Below are 22,265 nucleotides of genomic sequence, written 5' to 3' on the forward strand. Positions count from 1 at the left end.
CACAGCAGACACAGTGTTATTGAGGATGGTGATGGGGGGCAGTGTTGGGGGGAGTCCACTGTCATCTCCACAGTGTCGAGCAGGTTCAGCTCCAGGTGGTTCTGACTGCATCAGAGAACCAGCTGTTCAACCTCTCAACTGTATGCAGACTCATCACCGTCCCGGATGAGGCCGATGACCGTTGTGTCGTCTGCAAATTTCAGGATTTTGACAGATGAGTCTCCTGTGGTGCAGTCGTTGGTGTAGAGGGAGAAGAACAGTGGGGAGAGCACACACCCCTGGGGGGTGCCAGTGCTGATTGCCCGGGTGCTGGATGTGATGATTCCAGCAGAAAGGGAGTCCGTAATATACTTCTCCGTGGAAGCCTGTTCAGGTTTGGAGAGGCTATATAGACGGCTGGAGGGAAACGTAGCACCAGGAAGCAGGTCGATGGGACAATCGTAAGGTCTGTGAGGGCGGAGAGAGAGAGCGCGTTCCTCACTGAACGCCTCCTTGAGGTCCTGATATTCCTGAGGTACCAAAGAGAGGGTGGGAGCCGATTCTGGAGCTCCGGGAGCGGAATTCACCGGGGGAAGAGCAGAGTGAAGACAGCAGGGTTGACAGGAGCGGCTCCAACCCGTGATTCTTCCTCCCATCCAGTCAATTTGGGGTTATGTTCCGCGAGCCAGGGGTGTCCGAGAGCCAAAGGAGTCTTGGGTGAGGGAAAAACGTAGAACTGAAGGTCCTGGTGGTGATTTCCCAACATGAGCAGAAGCAGGGGACAAGTACGATGAGTGATCCGGGCCAGAGAACTTCCATCGAGCGCACTCACCAGGAGAGGAAGACCCAGGACCTCAACCGGTATCCTGTGTTTCTGTACGAACGGAGTCCAGGAAACTTTGCTCTGCTCCAGAGTCTATTAATGCAGACCGGGAACCGGACGATAAACACAGGGTGGCCGGAAGAAGCAGCTGAGACGGAGGATGGTGTGAAGTTTGTGGTCCACTGTCAGTATTCCCACAGCTACTGACGAGCTCCCTCTTTTGGCCGGAAGGGGCAAGACAGGATGCGATGTCCGGGCTTCCCACAGTAAAAACAATCTCCGGACCGAAAACGTCTTTCTCTTTCCTCCGAGGATAGATTTGTCCGACCTAGTTGCATCGGCTCCTCCTGAGAGGTGGACGGAGTAGCGGTGATGAGGGAGGAAGAGAAAAGGTCAGTCTAAAACAATGAATCCTCACATTTCACATTCAAAGTTCATACACTTTCTATTGTACATTAGGTAAAACAATTTTGTCTTGACAACCTAAATATTAAAAGTAATAAAGTTTTGATTTAAGGCAAATATGTAACACTTTCTTATTAAAATGAGAAATAAAATAGTAAAAAAACAACAACAACACATGCTTTATTTTTTGGTCAAAACTAGTTAACCTGTGAAAAAACTATACGACCTCTCACAGGCATCTTGTAAAATAATATAAATGGCTCCAGTAAAGATATAAGTATTTTGTAATGAGGATTCTAAACTCTATAGCACAGGTCCAGGTGTTTTAAACAGGTGCTTCAGGTAACAGAACTTCACCATGACAACAAAGCAATAATGTATGAATAATGATATAGAAAAACTACATCTATTACCATTTTCTCTTTCTAAGGTTTCAGTCTGGTCTCATTAATGCACCACGAATAACAAACACCTCTTTGATCTATGACGGGTAAAGCAAGGAGCCTGTGAAATGATGACTAACCTGCTTTACAGTGAGATCCTTGGTAAGAGAGGGGAGGATCCCCCTAGTGGTACGTTGTGCCACTACATTGCCTCTTCTCTTAGAAGTGCAGGGCCAAATGACCTGGTTTATTTTTACAACAGGTCAGCAGCCATAAGTTTCCTTTAAGATTTTTCTTGAGCAACTTTTTTGTTTTTTATTGGTTTGGTGTAGGCTAACTTCCACCAAAGAGTGTATCATTTTAAACATTTTTAACTAAAGGGAACCAAAATATATTCTTTACCATTTTGGTTTTACTAATTATAATTGGATTATTGTACTATTATGTACTAATTATACTATTCATTTGAAGTTTTGTCTGAAAATGATGACAAATAATGTTGTAAGCAAAGGTGATTCTGAGACACCTGTTATTATCTGGGAATGTACAACCTCATCCAGGTGCTGAATTGAGATGCATTCAAACACCATCTGATCTTGAACCTCAATCCGGTTTAATAATTGTTCTTTAAAATTGTTCATTTAACTGTTTGTAGTTTGTTATCTGATATGGTTAAAAATGTGTTAATTCAACAGCTGCTGATATTGTTTTTATTTCTGGCTACATGCTTAATAAGGCTAACAAAACAAGAAAGGTGGTGGGTTTGTTATTTACGTGAAATCAACATTCTGTGTCAGTGTGATTTTTGTCTGAATCAAATATCAAGCAATTAGAGCAATTCTGCAGAATTTATTTTTTTTAGCCACAGAATTTAAATGATCTATTTCCCTTCATGGTGTAGCTCAGTAAATGTTCCTTTTTGACCAGTTGGTGGAGCCTTAAGATCAGGTACACAGGTAGAAGAAAGGTGACGGATGCATATGATGATGCAAGTTTACATATTCTGAGGTCAAACATATTTTAACTTTTGTTTTCACCAATCTGAGTTACGAGCCTTTTGACATTTGCAGTCTCTTTTTTGGAAAGCATGATCTTGAATTGCAGTTGTATTGGAACAGGATGCTTCACACAACTGTTGAGCTAAGGTATAAAGAAACAAAAAAAACAAAAAGGAATGGAATCATTTGAAGAGTCATTGTAATAATAAAGGTGGAAGCTGTATTTGGATCATGACTAATTGTGTGTTCTGTTAGTTTTAGTGTTCGTGTGTGTTTGTGTACCAGTATAACTCAGCTTAGTTTGGTATAAGCTGGTTTACACAGACACATCATTCTGTGGAAGTGACTGCGTACTCAACTTCTTTCAACTGAGATCAGACCGTCTCTCTTTAAGGGTGTTGACTAACTGTACAGGAATGAACTGTTGAGAACCTAATCTGGTTTCAAAGAGCCTTCATGTGCAGTTTAGTTAGTTTGTTTCATGTTCAAGCGCTGACCTGCTGCCGTGTTTCATCTTTAGTCTGCTCGTTGCTGCACCTGCATCAGTCAACACGTACTTTTGAGCGTTTACCCATTAAGTTTTTTCACAAAATTATGAGTTTGTTAACACGTCACAGTCGACAAGATGTTTTACTTAGACTACTTAATAGTTGCATTATTGTAGCACGTGATAAGGGCAGAGTTTGATTTTGATGTTTAGGCACATTGGCGACCTCGCGGATTCCTCAGATGACCTCGGTGATCTCGCCCCATTGGTGCTGCATCTTATTGCTAAGTAGACTTGGTTCTGGGTTCATGAGGTGCTCCTGTAGAGTTAGGTAAGGGGAAAAAAGAAACTGACAGGTTGAGCATAATTGTTGGTAATTAACCAGATGCTGAGAAACCTTTAACTCTAACATTTTAGTTTTTTTGATAAACTGAAAATGTTTGCTTTTTTAAAAAATGTTTCATTTAGCTCAGGATCAGACTTTGTGAAGGCGTCACTTGTAGTGATGACTCTGTCCAGAATCATCACCTGACTCTGAAGCCCCCCTCCTCAGCTTAACAGAGCTTTATAGAAAGTTGTAGCTAATTTTTTTACCTGTGTGGTCGCTAACTTTGCCAGTTTGGTTCTTTCTCTCTCTGGTTTCATAGAATCCTTTTTGGTCACATCAGTCAGCTGTTTTCAGGTAGAAGTTCTAAGATCCCAGCGTATACCCCTCAGGATGGGGTAGACACTACACAGAGAGCTAAACGAGGGATTGTAATTACATATATCTGAAACACCTTCAGATGAATGAAAATGTTGCTCTGCAACTGCTCCATGTTTAAATAAGCAACTGTTTGTCCTGAACACCATCCAAAAAAATATTGTAGCTTTAATATATTATATTAAATGTTATTAATGTTTCTTAGGGATTAAGCTGAGCGTGGTTTATCACAATTCTGGCATCCATTCAAGAAAAATAAAAGCTTGTTTTTTCATTTCTTTTTGTTTTAAATGTTGAAGAACAGTGCCAGTGATGGCTATTTAGACACTTATATGCTTAACTTGATGTCCCGACCCGCTGAAATGTCCATGTACTACGGTACTATGTCCTGTTTTAATCAACCAACGCTATGATAGTGGATCAGCAAAGTTTAAGTATATTGTTTGAAACATAAATCATTTATTCATGTTTTTCTGTTATTTAGCATCATCATATTACATTATTATTATCACGTACAGCATGGATTATGAGTAAAATTTGTCATAAAGGACCAAACAATAACAACAAAAATGGAAGAGAAATATCAAATACATCAGTGCAATATGTAACTTCCACCAGTCATCCTGTTATCCGTCTATCCATATTGAATACACTTGAGGTGGTTTTTGAAGAAGTGAAGCGCCAGTTTGAACTCATTAACACTCCTTTCAGGGCCTCTGAATTTTTTGTAGCGAGAGTCTGTTTTTTTGTATCTTTGTTGTTGATGGCCAACACCAACGTCATCACACGTGGCAACCAGCAAGGAGCCCAGGCCATCCATAAAAAACTCTAGAGCAAGAGACAGACATTTACCCATTAAGAAGAAAAGCTGCTTGAATCATGTCTGAGAATTTAAAGAGTTTGGACTTCCTGCCGGTTGGAATCCAAACTCTGTCGCAGTCTGGACCTACTGTACCTGAATGTGCTGTCCGCTGGAGCTGAGGGTCAAATCCCACCTTCTGTGCTGCATCTGTACGAGCCAGGAAGAAGTTGACCACCCCGCTGGCCAGAAAACATTGTGGATAACCAGGAAGTGAATGGAACTTCCCATGAGACTTCCTGTACAGGCAGCCACCATCCATTTCCTCTCCTTCCTCATAGACAAGAGAGAAGTAAAACCGGTTCCCTTGTACTGACCCACCAATCTGATAAGAACACAGAGACCAGAGAATTGGTTATGAAATGGCTACCAGTTGATTGTGTACCTACGTTTTGGACATGCTGGGATAGACTCCAGTTGTCATCAGCCCTGAACAGATGGGTTGAAGGTTCAACAGGGCTGATTGGGAAAGATGTTGACATTATATCCAACTCACAACGAGTCTAGAACTCAAAATCATCTTTCAGCTAACCAACTGTCTGTCCTCATGTACGTGAGAAATGGAGTCCTTACTAGAGTGCACGTGAACAAACCTATCCAACATCCCACAGACAGGCTTGGTGGATGTCTTTCGTATTTAATCCAATTTACATTAGTAAATAAAATAATATATGTATATATATTTAAATGCAACCTTATGATTAGGGTAATCAAAAGAAAAATGGAACTGACTCTTGTCTATAGAATTGGATGTGAATCAGGCAGTCAGCGTGCACCCTGAGGCAGTAGCCAATCTCAGCCATAAAATATAAGAGGCAACTCAGGTCAAATACAAAGGAATTACAATTCATTACACATAAAGACGTAACAATTGAAAAGCCTTCTCATATTTTAGGTTTGGGTACGTTTTATTTCCCCTTCAGCTTACAAATCAGTCCACAAAAACACCCCTCAGACATGAGGCTTTGTAATTCTCACCACGTCCAGTTCGGGGTTGGCCTCCATCACCTCCACAAGCTTTTCTATCTTAGTCTTCTCCGTAAACACAAAGTCATCGTCCACCCACAGGAAGTACTTGGTGGTTACCTGGGAGACAGCCAGATTCCTGCCAGCAAACCAGCCCTGAGGGAGGAAACGTGTTTTATGTTTGATACATTTTACGATCTTTTGTAATGGTCATTTGAGGTGGTGGGTAAAAAGTAATACTGAAGGGCACCAACAGTTACACAAAAAAACTTGGCAATAAAATCTATGTCAATCATTTTCATTAGATTTATTCCTAAACTGTTGTGATGTCAAAATGGAAAAATACTTTTTTTTGTCAAGTTTAAATCAAAGATCATTTGCAAAAAGTTTTTTAATAGAAAACATAAACAGCTTAAACTGAAGTTGATTATCTGAACTGGAAAATATCGTCAACAAGCCAATTTACACAAACAGTTTAACTCCAAATGATGAGCCTTATGTCAGGATCCTTGTCTTACCCTGGTGTGTCTCCCTCTGTTTTGTCCCCAGTCCCTTATCCTCATGTGTGCTGTCAGTCCCTTGTCTGTTTGTTATTTTATTGTGTCCCCATGTGTTCTGTGTCCTCCTCTCCCCGCCTCCTGTCACCTCCCATGGCCACACCCCTCACAGGTCTCAGCAGCTGCCACCACTCTTCCTGATCACCACCTGCAGGTGGCTGATTCCACTGATCACCTCCCTGGACTATATCAACCCGGTTTCTGCAGTCATGAGGTGTCAGTCCATACTGCCAGTGAGAGGTTGTCACTGCCAGTCATACCAGCCCGCGCCCTGCTCCTGCTCCACTATCAGTCAGTGCTATCAGTCAGTGCTACCTGGTCACTCCAGTACCCATTCTGTTGCCGCTCGCTGTGGAGGACCTCGGGATTCCCCCAGTGGGGCCACATCCCCGCTGCATTCAGCCTGTCTGTCTGTCTGCCTGCTGCCATGTCTATGTCTCCCTCCCAGACAGCTCTGGACTGAGCAATGTCTGGCCCCTGTGAGAGTTGGTGGAGTTTCCCTCCCAACTCCGGAGGAAAGACATAGACTTTAGGTCCCACCTCTGTACACAATAAAGACAGTTTTGAACTTTATCCTGCCTGTTACCTGTGCCTGCGTTTGGGTCCGTTTCCACCTCACCTCATAACACCTTAAAGTGTTGGATTATACCAAATAATGTCCTTATAGGATATTTGCTTCTAGGTGTGAATGACCCCTGATTGACTGATATGCATCAAATATGGTAGAATTGTTACTAATCCATCTAAGTTTGGTCAATACTTTATAACCATTGTTAAAATGCATAAGTCTTGAAATCTTAAGGGTCCTCCCAGATACACCAGATTTGAGTTTGATACATCTTTAAAAGTTTAAACAAATTCATGTTTCTGATCTTTTTTTTAAAATCAATTTTAGTCAAAAATGTGAGATAATGGCCTGTAAAAAAATAAAAAGTGGTAGTAATAAAAGTTTTACATTTATGTAAGTGTAATAACTGACAGAGTGAGTGTGTGTACCTGTGCTGGAGGCATGATGTATTGTTGGATGTTTTCTCCGGTAATGTGCTCTGGTTCAAAGCTGTCATCTGCAATAATGACTTTTATTTTGCTGTAGAAATGCCGGATGCTGTTCAACAACACTTTCAGTTGTGAGTAGCGCAGGAATGTCTTTGTGGTGATCGTGACTTGTGAGTTAATATCTGACAGACAGAGACAAAACCAAAGAGTCAATTCCAGTAAAAAAAAAACAAAAAAAAAAAAACACCAGTAGCATAAAATGTCCACATGGGTTTACATGAGGCTGCTGGTTATTGAAGTACTTTTTCAGGTTCAAGCAATTCAGTTGGTTTCTACATCTGTAAATTCTCATTGTTAACGACAAATTTGATATCATAAATGTACTGATGAGTAGCACTGCACTAATCCTACTATAACATACAGAACAATATAAAGTGGTCTACTGTTTGTTAAACTCTTTTCAAATTTGAAATGTTTGATTCTAGAAAGTCGCTATTTTGTCCTGATAACAGCTTTGCACAATCTTAATTCTCTCAACCAGCTTCATGAGGTCGTCACGTTGAGCTTTTCCAACAGTCTGGAAGGAGTTTCCACATATGTTGAACACTTGGTTTCTTTTCCCTTAATCTGCAGTCAAAGGCTCAATCCCAAAGCCCAACCTGAAGCTTAGACCCAAAACCCTCACGGTCGTAACTGACGTCACACGTGTGCGCAGTTGTAGTTTTAGAGTTCATGAGGGCTGAAATGGTATAAAAATGCTAAATGACAGCGAGCAGCCAGGTTCTGTTACTCAGATAACATCATCCAGGTTTGGTTTGTCTCCATTTTGTGAGCAGCAAGACAACCACATTGAATACATCACCAATTTTGCTTTGAACTGTGGGTTTCTTTCCAGCAGTTCCACCATGAAGGTCTCCTTCACACAGTTTCCTCCCAACAGCTGATGTTGATACGTGTCTGCAGCTTGAACTCTGAGAAAGACTCATGTAAACTCTATTCTTGGTTTTCCCATTCCAGGATGGTCCACGAGAGCCAGTTTCTGACAGGTTTTGGTTTTGACACAGCACTTTTTGAAATTTTCCAAAGTGAATGACCTTCATATCTTAAAGTGCTGATGCACTTGATGATGGTCTCTTTACTTCATTGAGCGGTTCTTGTCATGAAATGGTTGACTGCAGTAGTTTAATCGGACTATTTGCTCCATACCAACATTGCCTTGGGATACAACTGATGCTCTCAAACGTATAAAAAAGACAAGAAATTCAATTAATTAACTGATGGAAAGAAAATAAGATGAGTTTTATTTTCTTTGCCTGTGGCTTAAGAAGTTCCTAGTGTCTCATTTACAACGTCTTTTAAAACGTCTAATTTATGACGTCCATATGTCCTTCGAGCCGGATCCCAACATCTCCTCCTCTCTCTGGACAGAGCCTGAAACCGTGCACGGGGGTGTCTGGGACTCCTGAGGAAAGACCTCCGGCCTGTTTCCTTATCGAAGCAGTTTGGACATTGGTGAGGCCAGGACTGACTGGAGAGAGGAAGGGTGACGGGATCCTAGAGAAAGGCTGATTCACCATCAAACGTCGGACACCCGGGTAAGACATTTTTTCCCCCCAAAAGAGTCAGGTCAGGGACCTGTACTAAAGAGTCAGGTCAGGGACCTGTGCTAAAGAGTCAGGTCAGGGACCTGTACTAAAGAGTCTGAGTAGACTATATAAACTAAAGAGTCTGAGTAGACTAGGTCAACTAAAAGTTGCGCGTGCAAAACTGGGTCAGGGACCTACAGGTAACTAAGTCAGGGACTTAAGAGATAGGTCAGGGACCTACAGATAACTACTTAAAAAACATAAATAAATAAATAAAAATAAAACTTCCGGTAGATATAAAAATAAATAAATAAATAATTAGATACTGTGAGTGTCCAGTTGCTCGGGTGAACTCCATACAAACTAGTTGGCTCATGGATAGAAATAAATAATAAATAAATGAGTGAATAGATACTGTGAGTGTCTTACAGTGTAAAGGAGAGCCGAAACCTTGCGATGTGAACCTAAACTCTCCTCTGCGGAAACCTAACGGTGCCAAAAGCAGATATCACTGTATAAAGACCAGTTGCTCAGGTGAACTCCATACTAACTGGTTGGCTCACAGATAGAAGAAATGGGATCATGCAAGATCGAAGAGATACCTCTGGAGGGAGACGTAAAATGCATGCACTCAAAAGGCACGGATAACATAAAATATTTGAAAAGAGAAGAGGAAAGTTGAAAAGAGAAGAAAAAAGTTGAAAAGAGAAGAGGAAAGTTGAAAAGAGGAAAGTTGAAAAGAAAAGAGAAGGAGATGGGAGAGATTAAAAACAAAAAGGCAGGGGAAGGGAGTATAGCTTTTAATGCACCAATACTATATCTAATAATTGAAATACATTTCTCCTGGAGAAATGATGAAGATGTTGATTATGTGGTACAAAATCGAACCAACATGGGACAGCGGCCCGATCCTCCTCCATACCCTAACATGGGAGACGTCCCGGTAACAGCTGATCCACCCGTTCCACCCGTTCCGCCTCCGGCTGCTCAGCCAGCTTCTGTCTCCGAACCCACGACACCGTCACCAAACTCCATCCCCTCTACTCCAACCCCAGACAGCAGCCAAGAACTTTTACGAAGACAGAATATTCGGAAGTATATTATCGAGGGGATAATGATCAAGGAGATTTCAGAAGGAGGAAGCGAGGTGGATGGAGAGGGGCTGGCGGCCGTGGGGGAGGACCACGAGAGACAGGTCACGACACCTGCTATAATTGCGGAAGGAATGGACACTGGGCAAGAGACTGCAGGCGGTGGAGAGACGGGAGGGTCGGAGGAAGAGGAGGAGGAGGAGGAGGAGGAGGAAGAAGAGGAGGAGGAAGAAGAGGAAGAAGAGGAAGAGGAGGAAGAAGAGGAGGAGGAAGAAGAGGAGAAGACAGTTGGCGGTCACAGACGGGTTCAGCATGACTAACCACAACCACACCAGGATCAGGTTATACATAAACACACACATTCACATGATTCACAGACACGGACCAACTAGAAACTAAAGAGGAGGAGACCAGTGATGTGTTAGAGATAAGTACAGTTGAAATACTCAAGATAAACCTTTTGTGACTCTACTGATAGAAGAGATTGAAGTAACCTTATTGTGCGATTCAGGAGCATGTCGGTCACTTATTAGGAGTCTGGACGAAGGATGTAAGGAGGCCATTTTAAAGGCACCAAAACCACAGACAAAAAGACAAATGATGTCATTTTTAGGAATGACAAATTTCTGTCAGAATTGGATTCCAGATTATGCAGAAATGACTTCCCCACTGTCTAAACTCATTTATGATGACCCTATGGCTGCCCACGATAAAATACAATGGACACCAGAAACAGAAAACGATTTTGAAAAATAAGAAAAAATTGTCTAATCAACAAAAAATGTTGCAGACTCCTTGTTGAAGACCTTTGCCCGAGACAATGAAATAAAAAAAATAAATAAATAAAAAAACTCCAAGAAAAACAACAGTGGAAGACAAATAAATCACAACAAAAAGATGATTTATGGAGATGACAGGAAGGCAAAATGATACTCCAAAAAAGTTTATATAGATATGCGGCCTTTTGAGCCATGGGATGAACCATGTCTCAACAGGAGGGATGGTATCTATAATAAACCAGGCATTTACAACATATGGCTTTACAAACTACTAAAAAAAAAAAATTGTTTGGCATGTATTATATGTGCAAAACACAACCCCCAAGGAAACACGAGACCTACAAGGGGCCGGTTCCCTTCACCAGAGTATCCATTCCAGCATCTCTGCATGGATTTTATTGAATTAACACCATGTGAAGGAAAGAAATATTGCCTAGTTATCATCGACACCTTTTCAAAGTGGGTATTAATATTCCCAACTAAATCACCGGATGCATTGACCGTAGCAAAAGCGCTGACAAGGGACATTATACCACGATTTGGAATACCAGAAAATATATTTTGCGACAACAGGACACATTTCGTGAACAACATTATAAAACACCTAGCCACAGCTTTCGGGACACAGTGAAGACATCACTGCTCATACCATCCACAGTCAGCAGGCCAAGTGGAAAGAACTAATGGGACAATCAAATTAAAACTGAGAAAGATGATGGCAGGTTTTGTGGAATTGGATGAGATGCATTCCACTGGTAACATTAAATATGCATATTCTACCCAGTGAAAGAGGCATCTCACCGTTTGAAATGATACACGGACATCACTATCACATGCCACAACTTGGACCTACTGTGGACAAGAAAGAGCCCACTGAACAGACGACTGCAGACTACATGGCCAAAATGTTAAAAAGAAAAGATATTATGTCTTCTGTTGTCCCTCCTACGCAGGTGGTGGAAAAACAGTCAATAGACCAAAAACCAGAGGACTGGGTTTTCATTAAGGTGATAAAAAAAAAGAAATATTGGAGCTCCGCCAGATGGGAAGGAGCCTTGGAGATACTCCTGGCTACCTCAACAGCAGTTCGGATTGCTGAACGGACCTCCTGGATACACCTCAGCCATTGCAGAAGGATGAGACCTTTGCTTGAACCACATAACTCAGACATACCAGATTAAGTAAGCTGGCATTCCCCCTGTGGTGAAGTCTGGCTACAAAGGGAGGTGATACCAATAGGGGTACTTGTCTCAAACCAGTGAAGAAACCAACAAACACCCTGGTGAGTAGGTTCTGGTGAGCTTATTTTGGTATATCTGTGGATGGACAGTTCAGCTAAAATGCCTCAAGGCAGCATAACATGGCATCCATTCAGGAGGATAGGACTCTGTGGCCTCAGAGGGACCTTTGTTTTCTGATAGTCACAGCTCTGTTCATAGTACTCCCCATATTTTGGTACGGAGCCAACATAACATACTTGACAATCAGACATCAGACAACAAGACCACAATAGGACCTCAGACTACTGACAAAGTTCACAGCACTAAAAGAGCTTGTGTAAAGGCTGGTGGAAAATATGCAAGGAACAAAAAATCAGTACCGGGTACAGGGAGCATTAATTCTCACATTCATGGAAGGGCAACAGGCCAGTCTCATGTTTGACGCATGTGCGGTTCTTCCCTGCAAGGGGAAAGACTGCAGCTTAGTTTGGTCAGACAAATATCTGTGCATGGTAGCATCTGTGTCGACCTAAAACAACGACTGTCTCTGATTAAAGGATCTACTGCACCAGGTTGTCACGTACAAAACTGCAACACCTTAATACTGACACTGAAGGATCCAAAGCAATGCGACTCCAGACTGTTAGTATCTGGGGCAGATCCAAAGGGCTTAATCTGGATAAATATAGTACAACCAACCACCACGGTATCCCGCCAAAGCGTTGCAAATACGAGCTCACACGTAGATCCTGTAGTCCGACGATTGAAAATAACTAAATTTACAGATGTGGTGTCACTAGAGACGGGTTATGGTGATACCAATATGTGGCTACAGTGGATGCAGTACTCAGCTCAGATGATGGGCAAAGCCGACTGCATTGGATGCTCCGAGGCACGCCCACATTTAGGTCCTATACATGAGACTCTGTTAAGGGCCTCAGCGAACAGATGCAACTAGTCTTATGGTGTGGCAGAACTGCATGACATTGGACATGCTGCTGGCTGACAAAGGGGGGTATATGTAAAATGTTTGGCTCTGTATGTTGTACGTTTATTCCTAACAGTACAGCACCAGATGGATCTGTCACCAAGGCTCTACGGGGTCTTACCGCCCTAAGTGAGGAACTTGCTGTAAATGCTGGGATTGATGATCATTTTTCCAGGATGATGGAATCTTGGTTTGGTAAATGGACAGACCTGTTCCTCGCCTGTTTCACTAGTGTTTCAATTATAGCAGCCATACTTATTATTTGTGGTTGTTGTTGTAATCCCCGTATCCAAGGATTGATCCAAAGACTAATCAATGTTACATTGACTAAACAGGACATCCTTTATATGCGATTTACTACAACTGACCGAACGTACGAGACCACTAATACGACACCGATTCTACCTACGACTGAACGACCCCCTTATGAAGACGTATTTGTTCTCCTCCCTGGAGATCAGGACATGTTCTTAGACACTGACGTGTGACAAAATAATGTATACCATGCCGAAACTTGAGAGAAATGGCAATGGAGATGATGTGGTGTCAATGACTGATGTCTGGTTGAACAATACTCAACAACAATTGTGTGATTAATATGGTTTTCCTCATGATGATTCTTTGATTTTTTGTAAGTACATGTTATACTTTGTATAAACAGGAGGGATATGATGGAAGGAAAATAAGATAAGTTTTATTTTCTTTGCCGGTGGCTTAAGAAGTTCCTAGTGTCTATTTTACGACGTCTAATTTACGACGTCCATATGTCCTTATCTTGTGATCTACAACTGAACTTATATCTAAAGGGAATGGGGGTGACTGTCAACTACTGTTTGTCACACTGTATAAAAGCTGCCCTACGGAGGAGAGACGTTGAGCAATGTTTGACATCCTTCTTTGAGTGTACATGTATTTGCTCCTTCTTGCAAGAATAAATGTCTGATATGTTTGATTTTGAATCCAGCCTCTGAGTAATTTTTCTAACATTAACTTTATGTAATCGCACCACTTAACAGAAAGCCACTACCCCACAAAGCTGCTCAAGATATTGACAACGGTGTGCAAAACTGTAATGAAGACAACCAGTGACTACTCTGAAGAATCTAAAATATGAAACCTATTTTTGCTTGTTCAATATTTTTTTGTTCACTACATAATTATAGTTTTGATTACTTCTGTTTTGTTCTCCAATGCTTCAACTATCAGAAATAAGGAAAAATCCTTCCCCCACAGAGTTGGAAGGCACTGCGCATTCATTGTAATTTTCTTAATTTTGAATTGAAATCTAACAGAAAGCCTACTGATAACAAATAAAAATAAATCTTTAACCCCTCATGAGAAGTGCACTCTTACTTGTTCCCATGTCGTACAGGACTGGCAGGTGAGGTTGTTTGATGGCAATGGGAAACACAGCTTTATGGTTTTCAAACTGGAAGGATGCTACGTAGAGATAAAGAGTTACTGAAGGTGCCGTCCAAGGAGGAAGAAGTGAGTTTCCAGAGAATGGAAGAACAATACACAAACATCTTTCACTCAGCCTAAATTCACTTATGTGTTCACAAATTTTAGGGAAAGATTACACACATACACACACACACACACACACACACACACACACACACACACACACAAACACACACACACACACACACACACACACAGAAAAACACATTTACAGATATATACAACTGAATATGTGCAAATTCCTTTTGATTACATTTACTATATCAATACTTGTACGTCTTATTTTGTCCATTTCATTTCCCACATAAAGATCATGATTTCTGGCCTAATTTTCATTTATATAGAACATACCGAGGTCTCCAGTGTTGATATGGTAGACAGTGCTAGCATAGGACACTTTGGCCAGCAGGTGGTTGAGGATCCCCAGGCTGCTAGACTCTATAATTAATACGGCCTCACCAGCACCTGCCATTTACACAGTTGAACAACATCCGTTTAATCATCAACTACAGGACAAACCATGTTCATACCATGTTGATTTATGAGCATTCATTCAAGTTAAAGCATGAAGAATCTTTAGTGTTAACACAGTACTTTGGAAGCTCAAATAAATATAAAAATACCCTTTGACTGATTTAGAATTGACTTGTATAATAATAATAATGTTATTCTTCAATTATCTAAAATGTTGGAATGTGAATCAAGTGCAAATCACTAATCTTGCTTTGTGTTCCCTCAAAATGATGATATAACATTGTATGACTTTGACAGACAACAACACCAACTCTAAACAACGTGCATGCTGTGTGGAAATGAAAGGACCTGGACTCCTGAAAAGATGAAAAAAATCTTTCAAATATCTGAAAGATTGCAAATAGTCAGCAATAACAGTAAGATCTCTAACCTGTAGCAGATGGGATGAAGACACGGTGAATCACTGGTGTAACTCAGTTTAGCTGAGTATAGTCTGATTCATGCAGCTCAATATCAACAAGTGTTTGTTTCTTCATTCAACATTTTCAATGACAACCTTCAGTGTATAAAGTTACTCCTGACAAAGGAGTCTCACCTTTGACTGTTGCCTCCTCAGCAGGAATCTCTGTGGTCAGAATGCCTTTGGACACACTCAACAACACCTGAGAGAGATGCACTTGAATAAACTACAGAGTCAGAGTATCATACCAGCACAACCATCTTCATTCAGTTCTTCAATAGAAAAACCTTGACAATTAAATCTGTGTCTTGATTGGTAATATTGCAGGATCACAGTTGACTGGCTATACACCTGATGGACTACAGCCACATATCACAGGCAAATTCTGATATGTTATACAAATTTTGTATCTGAATAGTTGGTGAAAAAATCAAAAGAAAGTTGATGTATTATTGCCAGGGGAAAAACCCTCTGCAAGACATAGAAAACAGTTTGGTTTGGCAACAAGGCTTATTTTGCTATTTTAAAAAGTTATTTTTTGATTTGTTCATTTTTTAAGTTGAAAGAAGGCCAGCCCCACACCGCAACCACAAAACCAGAAAATCAATTCAACTTCACACTGCAACCAGAAAATCAGTGCAGCTTTGGACAATCCCTGCTGTCTGTGCAAAAGAGTTGAAGCCTTCTACAGGGATTAATGTGTGCAGCTGTATAAAAGGCTGGAAGGACACTATAAGAAGGTTCAGTCAGGTTTCACTGAATACAAGCTTGGTCACACCAGTAAGTGACACAATAAAATGAGTCTGAACGTATTTACAAAATGATTGTTTTTCGAGGCTTATTCACACTGCGACTGGTGACACGCCTTGATGTTGTTTAACGGCTGTCAAGATAAGCTCCACGATCTTTATTCTATTACTCTGTACTGTCCCAGAGATTGCCCGCATATTTTGTTTACAGGATTGCTTATTTCTTACATCTAATAAAAAAATAATTTAGGTGGAAAAGCCTGCTAATTCATATTAATTCATTAAAAAAAAATAGATCAGAACCCTTAACGACCAGGAATTCTTCCATTTTGAACTCCATCTCTCCCTCAACAGTAAATACCTTGGTGTTGGTCAATAGTGCAAAAGTTCACTAAACCTGTTGAACATGTGAAATTTGCAGAGATTAACTCCACCGCCGCCAACCAAACCCATTATTAAAGGAGATTCTGTTTGAATGAATTGAATTTGAAATGAAATATTTCCATTTTAAACGCCAGTGTGACCAGGTCTTTTAAGTTTTTGAAAGCCAGTGTTAATCATGTTTGCTAATCATTAAATAGTTGAAAATCATCACGCCTCTGTCCCAAATATATTGGGCAGTGGTAGTAAAGAATGACAAGTCCATGTAAGGAGTTAGGTTTAGGGTGATTGCGTAGATCAAATACAGGACTTACATCAGGAGACAACTGTTTGTCTCAAAATCAAAACCCATCTTTTGCAGCGTTTTATGGGCCTTCATAGTTGCAGTGAGCTTTGTGCCGCTTACACCTAAGTCGACAACAAGATGGCTGCTGTATAAAGACATAAAATTACGTCAAAAAAGATGTATCTCCATTTGCAATATTTCACAAGGAATTATTTCTGAATGGATGGTCATTGTCCTCATTTCTCTAAATCGGAACAAGAATGGTAAGGTCAAGGTTAGCAAGATTCTTCAGATTCACAATCATCACATTTGTGGCAAAATCTTCCTTGAAATGATTTGTTTTATATTAAATTTACAGATTTATCTTTAAATTTGCAAAAGGTTCAACAGCCATCTTGTATCAACCAGCCAAACTCAACCAATCTATCAGCAGACGACCTGTTGATCTGTTTTACAGGATCACACCAACCTTGTAGCTGCTTCTCTTCCCTGCATGCAGCTCTAAACCTGAAATTAAAATGACCTAACACTTTCATACTTTCATCTTATTGGAAGACAAAGATTTATCTCAGTTTCTATTGACGTTTGAAACGGATCATTCCTTCCTGGCAATTGACCAAGGAAGTGAAATCCTTGTCGAGCTTGTTGTCGTTGGAATACGGCGGCTCTACCCTCATACTTTATGACTTTATAGGTAATAAAGATTGGACATTGTATATTCATTAACTGTGGTATGGTTTGTTGTTCATTACTATTCTCAGTTTATATGTTCCTTCACTATGATTTTCCATGACTCAGATGTACCCAACCTTCCATTGTGTCAAATTGTAGTGTCATGTAAAGATTTCAACCTGCTGCTATCTGAGCACAATATAAAGGTGAGCCTACCTGGTATGAGAGTGGAGGTTAAAGGTCGTACTGTATAACCCTGGATAGGATACTGTAGAGGGGAGTTGGCCACAGCAAACAGCAGTCTGGACAGGACAGAGGATGTCCTGTTGAGCAGATGGGGTGTTAGTAGTGTGTGCAAACAAGTAGCTCTTGGACTCTGACATTTGTATAACATTTGTATTTGAGTAGACATGAAACAGTAGACAGTAGACATATTATGTTTGCTTTACAAATGTACTTCCATCCATCAGTCCATCCGTCCGTCCGTCCGTCCGTCCATCCGTCCATCAGTCCATCTATCCGTCCATCCGTCCATCCGTCCATCTATCCATCCCTCCATCCATCCATCCATCCATCAGTCCATCCAACCATCTGTCCATCTGTCCATCCATCCATCCATCCATCCATCCATCCATCCATCCATCCATCCGTCCATCTATCCATCCATCCATCCAACCATCCGTCCATCCATCCATCCATCCATTCCGTCCGTCCGTCCGTCCATCCATCAGTCCATCTATCCGTCCATCTGTCCATCCGTCCATCTATCCATCCATCATCCATCCATCCAGCCATCCATCCATCCATCCATCCATCAGTCCATCCGTCCGTCCATCTATCCTTCCATCCGTCCATCCATCCATCAGTCCATCTATCCGTCCATCTATCCATCCATCCATCCAGCCATCCATCCATCCATCCATCCATCAGTCCATCCATCCATCCATCTATCCATCCATCCATCCATCCATCCATCAGTCCATCTATCCATCCATCCATCCATCATCCATCATCCATCCATCAGTCCATCTATCCATCCATCCATCCAACCATCCGTCCATCCATCATCCATCCATCAGTCCATCCACCCATCCATCCATCCATCCGTCCATCCATCCATCCGTCCATCCATCATCCATCCATCAGTCCATCCACCCATCCATCCATCCATCCGTCCATCCATCCATCCATCCATCCATCCATCCATCCATCCATCCATCCATCCATCCATCCATCCATCAGTCCATCCATCCATCATTCCATCCGTCCGTCCGTCCATCAGTCCATCTATCCATCCATCCATCCAACCATCCGTCCATCCATCCATCATCCATCCATCAGTCCATCCACCCATCCATCCATCCATCCGTCCATCCATCCATCCGTCCATCCATCCGTCCATCCATCCATCAGTCCACCCATCCACCCATCCATCCATCCATCCATCCATCCATCCATCAGTCCATCCGTCCGTCCGTCCGTCCGTCCATCAGTCCATCTATCCTTCCATCCGTCCATCCATCCATCCGTCCATCCGTCCACCCATCTATCCATCCATCCATCCAACCATCCGTCCATCCATCCACCCATCCATCCACCCATCCATCCAGCCATCCATCCATCCATCAGTCCATCTATCCATCCATCCATCCATCAGTCCATCCATCCATCCATCAGTCCATCTATCCATCCATCCATCCATCCAACCATCCGTCCATCCATCCATCAGTCCATCCACCCATCCATCCGTCCGTCCGTCCGTCCGTCCATCAGTCCATCTATTCTTCCATCCGTCCATCCATCCATCAGTCCATCCATCCATGCATCCAGCCATCCATCCGTCCATCAGTCCATCCACCCATCCATCCATCCATCCATCCATCCATCCATCCATCCATCAGTCCATCCATCCATCAGTCCATCCATCCATCAGTCCATCCACCTATCCATCCATCCGTCCATCAGTCCATCCATCCATCCATCCATCCATCCATCCATCCATCCATCCACTACCTGGCTTTGTGCTGCTGGAACTCTTTAGCTCGGCGTTTCACCAGCTCTTCATATTTCTCCTTGGGGAGGTGATCTTTGAGGATAGAATATCCTTTGGTACAGTTGCATGGACCAGGTGAGGGAAGGTGACTTGGGAGTGGTGACCTGGAAGGGTGGGGGTAATATGGAAGTCTTAATGGGTCACAAGTCATAAGAACAACCATAATGAAATAGAAGTATCGGGAGTACACGCTCAGGAGACAAAGCAAAACAACTTAATCATGTAAATGAGATTGTTGCCTGAATTTGTGAAGAGCATATCCACTCTTCCCAACAAGCAGTGCAGCTTAGTTTGAGAAAATACACAGCTGAATATCCCTGGTTCGTTAAACTTAGGTAGGTAGGTATTTACTTTATTAATCCCGAGGGGAATTTTTTTTCGCTACAGCAGCATACAGAAGCAATAAGATAATAATAGGAATAATAGAATAAAATAATAGAATAGAATAGAATAGAATAGAATAGAATAATAGAAAAGCAATAAAATAGCAGTAAATAGCAGTAGAAAATATAAATATAAAATATAAAATGCACAATATATACAGTACATTATATATCTATATATATTATATACAAACAAACCAAGAAACACAGTCAACAGTGTTATTGTACTGTGATGGATTTTGCCAGAGGTGAGTTATTGTACAGTCTTATTGCAGTCGGCAGGAATGATCTCCTATATCTGTCCTTGTGACAGCGGAGCTGGAGGAGTCTTTTGGAGAAAGTGCTCCTCTGTCCCTGCAGCAGGTGGTGGAGAGGGTGGTCAGGATTATCCAATATGGATAATAGTTTCCTCAGCGTCCTCCTCTCCACCACCTTTTCCAGACTGTCCAGTTTGTAGCCGATGATGGAGCCGGCCTTCTTAACCAGCTTGTTAAGTCTGTTGGTGTCACCGGCTCCAATGCTGCTCCCCCAGCAGACCCCAGTGAAGTACAGTTCACTGGCCACAACAGATGGTAGAACATCTCCAACATCTCGCTGCACACATTGAAGGATCGAAGTTTCCTCAAGAAAAAGAGTTGACTCATCCCCTTCTTGTAGACAGCATTGATGTTGGTCTTCCAGTTCAGTCTGTTGTCGATGGACACACCCAGGTACTTGTACTCCTCAACCATGTCCACCTCCTCTCCCAGAACTCTCAGCGGTTGTGGAGCCGTCGCCTTCCTCCTGAAGTCGACCACCATCTCTCTGGTCTTGGCCACGTTCAGGAGCAGGTGATTTCTACCAGCCCACTCCACAAAGTCCTCCACTACTGCCCTGTACTCGTTCTCCCGTCCATCCCTTATACATCCTACCACTGCAGAGTCATCAGAGAACTTCTGCAGATGGCAGGACTCTGAGTTGTTCTGGAAGTCAGTGGTGTAGAAGGTGAACAGGAAGGAGACAGAACAGTTCCCTGAGGAGCTCCAGTACCACTGACCACCGTATCAGACAGCACACTGCCCAGACGGACAAACTGTGGTCTGCCTGTCAGGTAGTCATTGATCCAGGAGACGGTGGACGTGTCCACCCCCTCCATCCCTCCACCACCCGCAGCTTCTCACTCAGCAGCAGTGGTTGGATGGTGTTGAATGCACTGGAGAAATCAAAGAAGGTGATTCTCACAGATTCACCGGTTCCATCCAGGTGAGACTGAGCTCGTTGCAGCAGGTAGATGATGGCATCGTCCACTCCCACATGAGGCTGGTACGCAAATTGCAGAGGGTCCAGAGAAGATTTCACCAGCGGCCTGAGGTGGGCCAAGACCAGCCTCTCCAGCACCTTCATCACATGAGATGTGAGGGCAACTGGTCGGTAGTCGTTGAGGCCAGATGGAGTCGTCTTTTTGGGGACTGGAACCAGGCAGGACGTCTTCCACAGCACCGGGACTTCCTCCTGCTTCAGGCTCAGGTTGAAGAGGTGTTGTAGGACCTCAGCCAGCTGGACGGCACAGGTCTTCAGGACCACGGGGCTGATGCCGTCAGGTCTTCAGGACCACGGGGCTGATGCCGTCAGGCCCTGCAGCCTTGCGCTGGTGGATTCTCTCCAGCTGTCTCCTAACCTGGCCAGTCGTCACAGAGAGGGGGGTGAGGGGGGTGAGGGGTGGGGTGGGGGGGTCAAGGTGTCGATGGAGGAAGAGCCCTTTGAGATTGAGGGCTCTATGCAGTTCACCAGGGGGCGCAGAGGGGGGAGGGGCGGAGGCAGCAGAGGTGTTTGGGAGGTGTGAGGTGTGGAGGAGACAGATGAGGGTGGTGAACTAAACCTGTTGAAGAAACAGTTTAGTTCATTTGACCTCTCCAGGTTCCCCCTGGTTGTTCCTCTCCAGGTTCCCTCTGATTGTTCCTCTCCAGGTTCCCCCTGGTTGTCTCTCTCTCCCCTTGAACCCAGTAATCTCCTTCATACCGGTCCACACCTCCCTCATGTTGTTCTGCTGGAGTTTGGCCTCCAGCTTCCTCCTGTAGGAGTCCTTGCACTCCCTCAGCTTCTCCTTCAGGTGGCGCTGCACTCTCCTGAGTTCCTCCCTGTCCCCAGACCTGAAGGCTGCTTTCTTCTTATTAAGAAGAACTTTCAGGTCACTGGTGATCCACGGCTTGTTGTTGGGGAAGCATTTTACAGTCCGGGATGGTACGGTGGTGTGTTCACAGAATTTAATGTATTCTGTGATACAGTCCGTCCTGCTGTTGATGTCCTCCCCATGTGGTCCAAACAGCACATTCCAGTCTGTGGACTCAAAGCAGTCCTGCAGGGCGTCTTTAGCCTCCTGTGTCCACTTCCTCACAGTCCTGGTGGTCACAGGCTGCCTCTGCACCAGGGGGACATACCTGGGAGTCAGCAGGACCAGGTTGTGATCAGACCTACCAAGGGGGGGAAGGGCAGTAGTACTGTATGCATCCATGGCATTAGCATACAGTAAGTCCAGAGTTTTAT

The 22,265-nt window shown here is 42.9% G+C and overlaps 1 protein-coding gene across 1 annotated transcript; it reads right to left on the minus strand.

The window, feature by feature from the left end:
• Nucleotides 1-4,024: 4,024 nt before the first annotated feature.
• Nucleotides 4,025-19,510, minus strand: LOC138214229 (beta-1,4 N-acetylgalactosaminyltransferase 2-like). Its single transcript, XM_069175626.1, has 10 exons — nt 19,320-19,510; nt 17,523-17,629; nt 17,104-17,141; nt 15,354-15,420; nt 14,636-14,749; nt 14,174-14,260; nt 7,157-7,338; nt 5,616-5,759; nt 4,734-4,962; nt 4,025-4,606 (listed from the first exon to the last, which is right to left on the minus strand). The coding sequence occupies exons 1-10, from the start codon at nt 19,508-19,510 to the stop codon at nt 4,413-4,415; spliced, it is 1,353 nt and encodes a 450-aa protein (XP_069031727.1). The 3' UTR covers nt 4,025-4,412.
• Nucleotides 19,511-22,265: the final 2,755 nt, after the last annotated feature.

Source organism: Embiotoca jacksoni, unplaced genomic scaffold, assembly GCF_022577435.1.
Source record: "Embiotoca jacksoni isolate LCO1_2020_lvr unplaced genomic scaffold, fEmbJac1.0.p SCAF_69, whole genome shotgun sequence".
In the NCBI taxonomy this organism is placed as follows: domain Eukaryota; kingdom Metazoa; phylum Chordata; class Actinopteri; family Embiotocidae; genus Embiotoca; species Embiotoca jacksoni.

What these genes read in the sequence shown, in the direction of transcription:
- LOC138214229 (XM_069175626.1), bottom strand. Translation starts at nt 19,510, where the DNA reads ATGACTTGTGACCCATTAAGACTTCCATATTACCCCCACCCTTCCAGG. An exon ending in AACCTCCACTCTCATACCAG is followed by an intron (nt 17,142 to 17,522) that starts GTAGGCTCACCT and finishes TTTTAATTTCAG; the next exon opens with GTTTAGAGCTGCATGCAGGG. An exon ending in ACATCATGCCTCCAGCACAG is followed by an intron (nt 5,760 to 7,156) that starts GTACACACACTC and finishes TTCCTCCCTCAG; the next exon opens with GGCTGGTTTGCTGGCAGGAA.